Source organism: Mustela erminea, chromosome 7, assembly GCF_009829155.1.
Source record: "Mustela erminea isolate mMusErm1 chromosome 7, mMusErm1.Pri, whole genome shotgun sequence".
In the NCBI taxonomy this organism is placed as follows: Eukaryota; Metazoa; Chordata; class Mammalia; order Carnivora; family Mustelidae; genus Mustela; species Mustela erminea.
The window spans coordinates 135,668,026-135,680,629 of NC_045620.1; the positions used below are offsets into that span (position 1 = coordinate 135,668,026).

Consider the following 12,604-nt stretch of genomic DNA (forward strand, 5'->3'; position numbering starts at 1 on the left):
GGCAAGCCCAGGTACCTTCCGCAGAGACCCTGGCGGCCAAGCCGGCAGGGAGGAGGTGGGCTCAAGGAAAGACCAGGATAGATGTAATCCCACGGGCGCTCGGGCAGGGTGGACACCTGGCTTCCGGGTTCCGGAGGAGAGACTCTGGCCGGCTTTAGTTTGCAATGTATTAGCAATGTTTTCTGAAGCTATATTGGGTTTATTTCTCTGCCTGAATTTTGATTACAATGGTGAATAGGGACTATAAATTATCATAAAAGGAGCGACACTGACAAGGAAGAAAATATTGCCCCGGGTACTTGTCAAAAATACACCCATTTGGAGGTCAGAAGGAGGGGGCGGAGGGCTACCGAGGCCGGGGATCCGCCGACCTGCCTGCCCCACACCCACCTCGCCCGCCGGCTCCCTGGGGCCTTCAGGCTCCCCGGCCCTCCGGGGGCGTGGCCAGCTGCAGCCCCGCCCCGCCGCCCGCGGCCACGTGACCTGTCAGTTTGCGGAGAGGGACGAAAATGGCCGCCGGGTTTGGTGAGGGCGAAGCGCTGGAAGCCGCCGCCTCTCCCATTCCCGTCTTCTGACGGCGCCTGCGGCAGAGCAGACCCTTTCCGTTCGAGCTGTGGGGCGCGGTCCTCAGGCCGGACTGTGAGACGGTCAGTGCGATGGTCGGCTCCGCGGCAGGACGGGCAGAGGAGGTGGGGGCCGGGCCCGCGGGGAGGGGGCGAGGCCCGGCGCGGCGGGCCCGCGGCCTGGTGAGGGGGGGTGCGTGGGGAGGGGGTGAGGCCGGGTGTAGCAGGGCCGCGGCCGGCGGAGGAGGGGGCGAGGCCGGGTGTGGGGGCCCGCGGCTGGGCGCCCGGGGAGCTCGAGGTCCGGCTTTCCCCGGGAGGCCGCGCTTGCTGGAGCGCCGCGAAGGTCTCGCACTTGGTGTCTCGGGTGGTCAGTGTGGCGGGCGGCGGAGGGGTGCGTGTCTGGGGCGGCGGGGAGGGAGCATGGGGGAGGGGCCTCGGGGAAACTGTTTTCTTTTGTGCAGCAGCCGCGGGCACACCCTCGGTCTCGGGAGCCGCCTTAGCTGGTACCGTTAGGGCAGGTGTTCAGGTTTCTTTCTCCGGCGTCCGCGGGCCAGGTGGATCGTTTTCTTCCTTTGCTTTCTTATCGGGCTTCCTTGCTCTCTTGTCCGGTGCGGGCCTTTGAGTGCCCGGAAAAACAGCAGCAAGGCGTTGATTGCGATGCCTCCATGATTTATTTATAGGGAAACGATTTCTTTGTCCGCCAGCAATATTGGATTATCTTTCTTTCAAGTTGTTTTGACATAGAGAAAGCTTTAAACCAATGAAGGACGTTTTCTTGTTAGTAACTGTTGATGGAGCCGTCTCTGCGAGCCGCTAGGGGCGCCGGCTGAAAATGCAGTTTTCCGAGGCTTACCTTCAGAAATTGCCGTGCGGCTGGCCGGGGTGTGGCTCTGGAGTCACGCCTTCCGATTCCACCCGGCGAGTCTGATGTTTTGTCATTGCCCACACTTGGACAACACTGGGGACTGAACATCTAAAAATGTTCAAAGCACCTTCGAGAGCTGAGGGAGAGCCAGCGGGGAGAAGTGGCTGCGGCCGCGGCGTGTTCTTTGTTCTCTAGCTTTAGCCGCATGGAGACTGGTCATCAGAATCATTTTGGGCTGCTTGTTAAAACGTCAATTCTGGGCTCATCCCAGATCTGCCGGGTGGGATTCTTTCGGGTAGAAGCCAAGGAATATTTGTGTTTGACAGACTTGCCGAGGAGCTCTGGTGCACACAAGTGTGAGAATCCTCCTTCTGCATTCTTTGCGTGAATGATATCCAGATGGTTTTTACAGATACTGGTGGATTAACCAACCCATCCTTTTTGGAGCATGTCAAATTCAGCCTGGCCAAAGCACCCCATGGCCAGAGTAGGGAGGTGGTAGGGGGCCATGACCCTGCAGAAAAAAAGTCCTCACTTCCTTCTGACTTGCCTTTTGGTTAATGGGTGCACCTCCTCCAGTCACTGATGCGTGGCATCTAGTCATCCTTGACTTTTTTTTTTTTTTTTTTTTTTAAATCTCCAGTCACATAGTTTCTTTGATTTTACATCCAGAATCTCTCTTCTGGGTATTTTGGTAGGTTAAAAGGTCAAATATGGGGGATTTTATAATGTTCAAGCTCATATCTCTCATTTCTTCTTCATTTCCTGTGGGTTATTTTGGTGGTTCCCTGACTGGTGTCCAGAGTTCTAATTTTTCTTTCCTGGGCTACATACACTGCTGAGAGATTCAGTTTCCTAGAATCATGCCCGTGTGCCATCCCCCTCTTCCTGCTTTTGCTCAGAAACTGTCAGTTTCTCAGCTTTATCTGCCGTGTATTAGGGCTGTTTGGAAGGCACAGAACAGAGACTTACTCTTTTACCTCAGGGAAAAGGAGATTTATGGGAATTAATGAGAATCAGCAAGAAATCAGGATCCAAGGCAGCTTCACCTTCTGCCTCTCTCTCAGGGGCTGCATTTGTTTTCTTACATCTCTATTCATATCTGTTAGGTTCTCTCTGCTGACTGGTTATCTCAAAACTGTATCATTTGGCACATTGCCCATAATGACGGAGACTTTGGTATCTGATTCCCAGTTCTGAAGAGGAATCTCACTGGCCCGGCTTATGTTTTTGAGCACTCACGTGTCCCAGATCATGTGCCCGTCCCTGATGATGGCTGATGGTAGAAAACAGGGCTGTCAAGGGTAGCAGAGCCTGTGGGCAGGCAAAGACCTAGGAAAGAGGCATGTTTAGTACACCTATGCAGTTATTCAGTTTGATAGTTACTGTGATTCTATTTGGTATATTCCTGGGATAGGTTCTAGGGATATAAGGACAAAGGAGAGACAGCCCTTATCCTTGAAGAAGTTACAGATCTAACCAATCACCTTCACTTCCGGTCCTAGCGCTTACTTTTTACTTAAACATTCCATTCATGCTATTCATTGTTTTTGGGTGTACGCTACCTAGGCACTCGGCTGTCCATGTTTATCTTCTCGTGACAATACCAAGGTCTAACTGTGTGATGCAGGCCAGTTCCTGACAGTCAGGGGCTGCTTTTCTCTTTCTCAGCTCCAATTTTGTAGGCATTACACCAGATATAAGGTGGGTCTTTCCTCAAGAACTTGGAGTTTAGAGTTGTGGACAAGAATGAGTAAAATGGTATATGAGCCATCAAAGCTGAAGCATATCCACAGGTTATAGAGACTGAGTTCAGGGCACTGGCCCAGCCTAGAGCAAGCAGCCAGTCGGTGGAGGCTTCCAGAAGATAATGTTAGAGCTAGTCCATATGGATGAGTAGAAACTGTCCAGGCATATCTATGGAGGATGGGCTTTCTAAGCTGAGGGAGAAGTAAATGCAGAGGCCTGGGGGAAAAAAAAAAAGTGTGGGCAGCCAAGGGTTGCAAGCAGATTAGTCAGCCTGGACCTGGAAGAGTCAAAGTGGAAGCTTTGTGTCAAGGGTGGGAGGGATGGGGGTGGGAGGGAGACAGAGATGAGGCTGGAATGGTGAGATGGGGCAGGATTGCGAAGGGTCTACAGGTCTTCATAATCATAATCCAGAACTGTGTTTATGAATCCTCACTGCTCTACACAGAGCATAGCTTTTCATAGGAATTATAGAATTGAATCTTTACAGTAGCTTTCAAAGGATTTGAGAGTTTCAGTCCCTTGAATAAACTTTTGGGTAATAAAGCCATCATCATTTGTTCTCCCAGCATGAATTTATGGGGAACTAGCAGAAGAATTTTAAAGAAGTGTATTTTAGGTCACTCTTGGTTCAGTGTGGCAGCTTGATTGAGGTGGGGTCAGACTGGAGAGAGGAGACATAAGTTGGGGGCTGTCACATTGATCCAGGTGAGAGATGGTACAGTAGAAATTCTTAGGACAGGTTCCTAGATTACAACAGTTTCCTCTTTTCTGGAAACATTGCCAGTACTATGTGACCTTTAACCCCTTCCCAGTCCTGTGACTATAGTTCATTGGTTCCAGTAGCACTTGGCCCAGTGTGGGACTTTTGAATCTGGGGACAAAGAATAATCTGCTTCCTCTGAGAAACTGTCTGACTTGGACTAGATAGCTGTTGGCAGCCAAATTCCCATTTGTGTAGAAGAAGTTGATCTATAACAAAAGTAGATTAAGCTAACAGAGAATGAGAATTCTACTGGCATTTGCCGTCCAGTGGCACCCACCCTTCCCACAGTGTGGTTATGGGAAATAAATCAGTATCCTTATTTCCTGTCTTCCTTAAGCTAGTTTAAATTTGTTTCTTGTACCGAAGGAGTCGTGATTCGCATAGATGGTGAATGCCCTAAACTAGGGCACTGAGAGTCTGGTTGGCTGATGTCAGATGTTAGGAAATGCAGTAGACAGAAAATGGTAATGGTTGTACTCTGGAGACAGTGGTTGATGCTTTGAAACAGTGGACGTGAGGATGGTGTTCAAAATGGAAGGAGTAAATTGAGCAAAGGCAGGTGTGCGGAGCAGCCTGCAGGTAGGGACAGCTTTGAGCTTGGCTGGGCTGTGGGAGGGTGTGGCGCTGGTATCAAGAGGTAAGAGTGGTAGTTAGAGCCAGATCCTGGATGCCTTACTGAGGTGTTAGACTTCATCTTACAAGATGAACAAATGAAGACATGGATATTGGTGGCAACTGTTAATAAAAATCTCTTACTGGTTTGCAATGATAGAAGTATCATATTCTTAGATATGTGATGTACAGCATAGGGAGTACAGTCAGTAGTATTATAATAACTTTGTGTGGTGATGGATGGCACCTGAAATTAATAGGATATTGTATGTCCATTATAGTTCAGGAAAAAAAGTATCATATTCTGGAAAATTAGGAAATAAAGTTTCTAAAAAAAAAATCACATTAATGCCATCAACATTTGATCTTTTTCATTTCCGTATTTAATAATGTATATATTTACAGTAGTTGAGATGCTGTATACTATAGTTTTTTAGTTAATTTTTTCTGCCACTGAATATGTCACAAGCATTTTTTTGTCAATATATTTTTTAGCAACATTTGGTGACTGTATATTATTCCATTGTGTGAACACATTATAATTTATGTACTCTCCCATCCTAAGTTTCTCATTATGAATAAAATTGTGTGGTACATAAAAATCTTTGTCCATGTTTCCTGTGTTTTTAGAATTGATACTTAGGGGGTGAAGTTACATAACTTTTTGATGATTTTTGAAAAGTAAAGTATTATTGAGATACAATTTACATCAAATTGTTTATCCTTTTTACTGTCCAGTTTTGAGTTTTGACAAATGCATGTAAGTTGTAACTACCACCACAAGCAGAAAATAGAATAGTCCAAGGACTCCCCAAACTCTCTTAAACCCCAGTGTAGTCCCCTCTTTCTCCTCCTTTAGACTGACAACCTCTGATCTATTTTCTGTCCATATAGTTTTCCTTTTCCAGAATATCATATAAATGGAATCATATAGTGGAATAGTTTCTGTCTTCTAGTCCCCAGAGATAGACTTCTAATCCACGTGCAAAACACATCACCCTATCCCAAGGCCCCCAAAGTCTCAGCTCATTACAGTATTAACTCAAGAGTCAAAAAATCTCGTTTGAATCTTGTCAGCTCTCAGGTTCTAAATCTGATCATCTAAATCAGGTATGAGTGAGGCTCTGGGTAGAGTCGTCTTGAGGCATGATTCCGTCTGTGAACCTCTGAAGCTCGAGAAATAAGTCACGTGCTATCAAATACAATGCAGGGACAAACATGGGATACCAGTAATTGACATTGCTCAAGAAAAGGGAAAATGAAAGGACAACATTTTTAATTTTGGTGAACTCTGATTTATCACTTTTCTTTTCTTTGAAGACCATGCTTTTAGTATTATATCAAAGAAATCATTGCTTAATCCAAAATAGTCTTATGTTATCTTCCAGAAGTTTTGTGCTTTTAGATATTTAGGTCAATTTTAGCATATGTATTTCATTCAAGGTATGCACTGAAATCTGTTTATTTGCATTTGGATGTCCCAGTTGGGTAAAACAACATGCCTACATTTTTTGAATTTACATTCAGTAGCGGTAGATGGACAAGAAACACACAATATGATATGTTTTCAGTGGTGGTAAGTGCCATGGAGAATATAAAGCAGGGCAAGGGGGTGGGAGTGGGGACCGCTGTGGAGGATAGGTGAGGTTGTTACTGTGCTACATCACAGGGTCAGGTTAGAATTTCCTAACCAGGGATTGAAGGAAGAGAGGGAGAGAGCCATGTGCATTTCTGGTGGAAGAGATTTAGGCAGAAAGAATTCCTGAGGTGGCAGAGGGCTTGGTGTGTTGAAGCTGTGAAATGGGTAAGGAGGAGATAAGGTCACTTAGAGTTGAGACCAAGGTAAGACGTGGGATTTAAGTTCTTTGAGAAGCTGTTGGAGGGCTTTGAGCAAGGCAGGATGGACTCGGACTCAGTGCTCCTGCAGGAAGGGTTCTTCAGTGAGCAGCCGAGGCAGTAGCCTCTCCTGGGAGCTTATTAAAGATGTGGACTCGGGTTGCACCACACCCGTCAGATCAGAATCTCTGACGGTAAGGGCCAGGCATCAGGGTTTTACAAGCTCTGTAGGTGATTCTGATGCATATTACGGTTTTAGAAGCTCTGGTCAGACCTTCTATGGTTTTAGAAGATCGCTGCGGTTGCCTTGTGGAGGACAGACTGGGGAAGGCAAATGCAAGTGGGAAGAGCAGTTGGGATCTAGATGAGAAGTCACAGTGGCTGGGACCAGGGTGGTGTGAGGGAGGTGGTGAGAAGCAGTTGGGTTTTATAGATGAAGCTGAAAGGATTCGCTAATAGATAACGCAGAGTGTAGAGGACGAGGTAAGTCATGGGTAATTCCACGGAAGAATGGAGCTGGAGCTGCCATTTATGGAGATGAAGGAGCAGTGGGGACTTTCTTCTGTTTAGGGGCGGTGATGAGGTTGGCGCGGGAGACGCATCTGGGGTTTGGGTGAGTTAAGACGGAGGTGTGTGGGAGTCTTGGGAAGGGAGGGGTGGGCATTTGGGCAGCTGAGCTGTGGGGCCTTGCTTTTATTCCTGACAGTGGAGGTGTGTTTATACAAGTTAAGGTTAAAAATGATAATATAGTTAATAATAAATTAGTTTTTTCCTAATTGCAAATTATGCATATTTTATCTAATCTGCCTTTAACAGGTATTGGAATAAAGTTAACTACAGCTTTCTGTGAAAATGTCAGTTCTGATATCACAGAGTGTAATAAATTATGTAGAAGAAGAAAACATTCCTGCCCTGAAAGCTCTTCTTGAAAAATGCAAAGATGTAGATGAGAGAAATGAGGTAAGACCACGTCCCCCCCGCCTTTTTTTTTCCATGCCTAGTGTGGGGCTTGAACTCATTAACCCTGGAATAAGGAGTTAGATGCTCTACTGACTAAGCCAGGCAGGCACCCCCAAGACCAAGTTTCTAAAATTAAATTCTTTTCACAAATATTTGTTGACTACTGACTACTGTGTACAAGGCATTGTACTAAGAATACAAGTGAGTATGAAATATAAAGTTAAGCTTGGTCAGATTGTTAAAAGTACTTCAAAGGGGCACCTGGGTGGCTCAGAGGGTTAAGCCTCTACCTTCAGCTCAGGTCATGATCTCAGGGTCCTGGGATCGAGCCCCACATCGGGCTGTCTGCTCCGCCTGGAGCCTGCTTCCTCCTCTCTTTCTGCCTGCTACTCTGCCTACTTGTGATCTCTCTCTCTGTCAAATAAATAAGTAAAATCTTAAAAAAAAAAGTACCTCAAATTCCATACTTTTGGAATACATTTGAACTTACATGATTGAATATGGAATTTAGATTTATGATTGACTCTTCTTTTAGATGAAATAATCAGTACTTGGGAAGTTTGATTACTAAAGTCTGAAGTGTTTCTAGGAAGTTTTAGAGAACTTCTAGACCCAGTCTTTTTAGAAATAGATTAACTAGACAAAATATTTCAAATATTTTCTTTAATGGAATCTTAGTTCTTTTTCTGACTTATTCATTCCACACACTTAGGGATTTTAAAGAGCTTACATCTTTAAGACAGTTAAATAGGTCATGTGTTTTGTTTAACAAGATAGGGAAGTATATATTTACCATTTTCATTAACTTCTATTAGGTATTTCTATTCAACAATTAAGTAAGCTGTTGACTGTATTTTATCATGAAGCACCATATTACAGCATTTTAGGGACTAAGAAACTTTTTGTATGAAATTTTTAAGTGTCAAAGTTTGTATTTTAAAAATTTAAGAAAAATGAAACTTTAGGGGTACCTGACTGGCTCAGCTTGAAGAGCATGTGACTGTTTATCTTGTGATGGTGAGTTTGAGCCTCACAATTGGTGCAGAGCTTACTTAAAAATAAATGAATGTATGAATGAGTGAATGAATAAACTTAAGAAAAAAACCCAAAACTTTCTTAAAACTGTATTTTCAATGTAACGTAATTTTTTTTGCCAGTGAATAAGGTGAATGAGGAGTGATACATATATATGTATGTCTGTATGTGTATACATATATGTGTCTGTGTATGCAGACATATAAAGAGTTTCATTTTTTTTGCTGTGGGGAAAAAACATAAAATTTATCATCTGAACCATTTCATTTGTGTTCATTCGTGCAACTGGTGCATAATGTGAAATATCTCCAGAACTTCTTCAAATCTCAAACTCTGTACCTGTAGAGCAGCACCTGCCTCGTTCTTTCTCTCGTAGCCCCAGGTAACTGCTCTTCCACTTTCTGCTCCCAGGAGTTTGACTCCTCTCAATACTTCATAAAAGTGGAATCATACAGTATTTGTCTTTGTGACGGCTGATTTCACTTAGCGTAATATCCTTAAAGTTCAATCATGTTGTGGCATATGACAAGATTTCTTTCCTTCTTACTTTTTTATTTTTTAAAAGATTTTATTTTATTTATGTGAGAGAGAGAGGGAAAAAACAACAAAGGAGCAGTGAGGAGGCCCGAAGGAGGGAGTAGCAGGGAGCCTGATGCGGGACTTGATCCCGGGACCCTGAGATCATGACCTGAGCCAAAGGTAGACACTTCACTGACTGAGCCACCCACACATCCGGATTTCTTTCCTTTTTAAAGCTGAATACTATTCCGTTGAATTTTGCTTATGCATTTATCTATTGATGGACATTTGGGTTTTTTCTTCCTCTTGTCTATTGTGAATAGTGCTGCTATGAACACGAATATGCAAATATTGCAAATTTTTTAAAGTTGTGGAATCAGCAGTTATTACTTATGATTATGATTATTATTTTTGACCTAGGTTACCTGATTTCATTAAACACTAGCTGTCATAAAGAAATCTTATAAAGATTTTATTTATTTACTTGAGAGAGAGACAGTGAGAGAGAGCATGAACGAGGAGAAGGTCAGAGGGAGAAGCAGACTCCCCGTGCAGCTGGGAGTCCGATGCGGGACTCGATCCCGGGACTCCAGGATCATGACCTGAGCCGAAGGCAGTCGTCCAACCAACTGAGCCACCCAGGCGTCCCAAGAAATCTTAACATAGAATTTTGTTAATGCATAGCAAAATTTGTTATTGTGATAACCTTATGGGAGTTAATGATTTTATCGGATCAGCTCCTTTAATTTGCATAGCAACTCTATAAAGAATAGTGCTGTTATTTATCTTGATTTACAGGTAAATGGCTTAATTCCTTAGCTTCCTATTCCAGATACTGTCTGGTAGAACCCAAGTTTGAACTCTGTTCTGTTTTATTTCAGACTGTAATCTGTTTATGCTCTTTTGTCATTCTTTGCATTTTCAGAATAAGTTCATCTAATGATGTGCCGATATTTTTAGTGTTCCTATATGTTTTGGTTAGAGCACAGTATGTTTTGGTTAGGTAACTCTTCTGTGATTATGAGTTGTCAATAATTGTTCTACATAAATAAGAGAGAAAATTTGTAACTGGAGATTGTTGTTATAAAGAACTGCTTACAAGAGTAGTTGTTTTATTAGCATTTAACTGATACTAATAGTATTTATTTTTAAAATTGTTAATATTTATTTATTTATTTAGAGAACACACAAGAGGAGGGAGGTGCAGAGGGAGAGGGATAATCTCAAGCAGACTCTTTGCTGAGTGTGGGGCCTGTTTTGGGGCTCGATCTCACAACCCTGAGATCATGACCTGAGGTGAAATCAAGAGTCAGCTGCTCAACTGACTGAGCCACCCAGGCACCCCTGATTTTAATGGTATTTATATTTAAGTTTAATATTGCATTGGTTGAAATTGGAGTTTTAAAATAGTGATTGGAAACAACCTGGATTGTTTAGTTATGGCTCAGTGTGAGGGTTGGAGAGAAAGTAGCTTTCTCAAGGCCTTTTTTGGCATTTTGCTTCTATAGCTACGGATAAAATGTAAATTTTTTAGAATTCTGTAAAGTTGTATGGATCTTTTCTTTCTTGCCCTTTAAAGTATTTAATTAATTTATATTAATGTGTTTTATCAATTTTGAAAAAGTCTCTTAAAGATTACATCAATAAAATAAAATAATGTGGGGAAAATTGCCATACTGTGTTTTAGCATACAATTGGCTGCCATCAATAAATGCTAATTTCTTGCCTCCTTTTCTTTCTGCTTTATTTATAAACTAGGTAGCTCTTGGCATGTGAATATTCTCGATGATGATGAATCTTTGCCCTTAGTCTCTCTACTTTCCTTTCCTTTTTTCCCTCTCTCCTCAAAAAGAACAAAGTTACTCTCAGCTCTTCTTGGTACAAGATTATAGTGCTGAGGTTGGGCAGTATTCTCCTAGGAAGATGAAGTGGGACTTAAAATTCAAGGAGTGCATTTTGGTAGTTGAGCTAGTCTAACTACCGAGCTGTCCTGGCAGTATCATGGGATTATTTCCAGCTACAAGGGAAGCTGAACAATGTGGGGTTTTTTGTTTTTGTTTTTGTTTTTTTTTAGCTGAGCACATTGCTAACCAAAATCCCCTAAATAAAATCCCATCACTCTGGATACTGGAGAGACAACTAATATTTAGTTTTTGCAAGAGAAACTGATAACTACTCAAGTCTTTTGTCTGGCTTGTTTCTAGTTATGAGATTTATACTATCTTTCTTATTTGTGTTATAGGTATTTGTGCACATTTATGTTATTTTTTTCCCTTATAGTCTAGAAGCACCTGTCTCTGTGAACAATCTGAAATGTGACTGTGACCCCAGAAAGTAAACAGAAAGCTTCTGAGTCTCTGCAATTACTAATCTGAAAACTCTAATGTAAAATTCATACATCCTTAGGGCCATGGATTCAGGAATAATTGGCTTTAATTTATGTATTATACCTATGTCCTAGTTACGTCATTTTTTATCTCAGGTGATTAGAAGGGAGAAGGATGCTATAGAAAGTTTGTCAGAGAGGTGTTAGAGCTGGCAGAGGCAAGCTTGATGTAATAATTGATGTCTGTAGTTATGACTCAGTTGTGAACATGATGTTTAAGGTAATCTGTTCAACAAGTAGTAAGTAATATGTGCATTGCTTTTGAAAATAATGGTTATCATACTATATAATCAAATTTAATGTTTAAGGGATAAACTTTTTCACCTGGAAAATCTATTTGTGCATAATACCTCATTCCATAATGACCTTGGTTGAATGACATATAATTTAGTATCCATTGTTATATAAGAATGTCTGTATTTAATCTGTGTATTTTTGTACTTTGTTTAAAGGAGTATTTGTGTTTAACCCTTTACCTGTATTACTCTTATAATAGCCTGTTTTATTTTGTCAGTTATTATAATTTGCTTTTTTTATATGTTGCCACTGACAGATTTTTTAATTCGTTGAGACTTTACTTGCTCATTTATTTAACAAGTATTTGAGTACCTATGTGACAGTCACTGTCCTTCGCACTGGTGATACAATATGATGATGATAATTGTATTATTTTTGCATCTACACTTATGTTGGTTTTTTCCATACAGTGAAATATTATTTTCAGGTGTACAATTTAGTAATTCAGCACTTCCATACAATACCCGGGGCTCATGGCAAGTGTGATCCTTAATCCCCATCACCTGTTTAGCCCATCCCCCACTCATCTACCCTCTGTTAACCATCAATTTGTTCTCTTTATTTTGTTTTATTTTTTGAAAGACTTTATTTATTTATTTATTTATTAGAGAGAGAGAGAGAGAGAGAGACAACAGCGAGAGAGGAAACACAAGCAAGGGGAGTGGGAGAGGGAGAAGCAGGCTTCCAGCTGGGCAGGGAGCCTGATCCTGGGCTTGATCCCAGGACACTGGGATCATGACTTGAGCTGAAAGCAGACCCTTAATGACTGAGCCACTCAGGCGCCCCTGTTCTCTATATTTTGGAGTCTTTTTCTTGGTTTGCCTCTCTTTTTTGAGGAATACAATATTAAAGAAAACAGACATGCTTCTCACCCTCAGAGCCTTTAGGAGAAATGGACAATGATCAGTTACTAATCACACAAAAGTATTTACAAATGAGGATTAGTATACTAAAGAAAATTAGAGTGCATTAGTTAGGGTTCCTTGAGGGGTTGATGTTCACCCAAGAGTTGAAAGATA

At 42.2% G+C, this 12,604-nt stretch overlaps 1 protein-coding gene across 18 annotated transcripts in view; it reads left to right on the top strand.

Annotated features, from left to right (window-relative positions):
- Positions 1-504: 504 nt before the first annotated feature.
- KIDINS220 (kinase D interacting substrate 220) overlaps positions 505-12,604 on the top strand; it is a 96,004-nt gene continuing 83,904 nt past the window's right edge. For 17 of the 18 annotated variants that reach the window (XR_004288074.1, XR_004288075.1, XM_032353393.1 and 14 more), the window contains exons 1-2: positions 505-647; positions 7,205-7,348. Coding sequence is in view for 16 of the 18 variants with exons in the window: in XM_032353393.1 (XP_032209284.1) it covers positions 7,241-7,348 (108 nt within the window). In the remaining 2 variants the exon portion in view is untranslated. Of the gene's footprint in view, positions 690-7,204; positions 7,349-12,604 lie in introns of all 18 variants that reach the window. The other variant, XM_032353384.1, reaches the window with a different exon arrangement.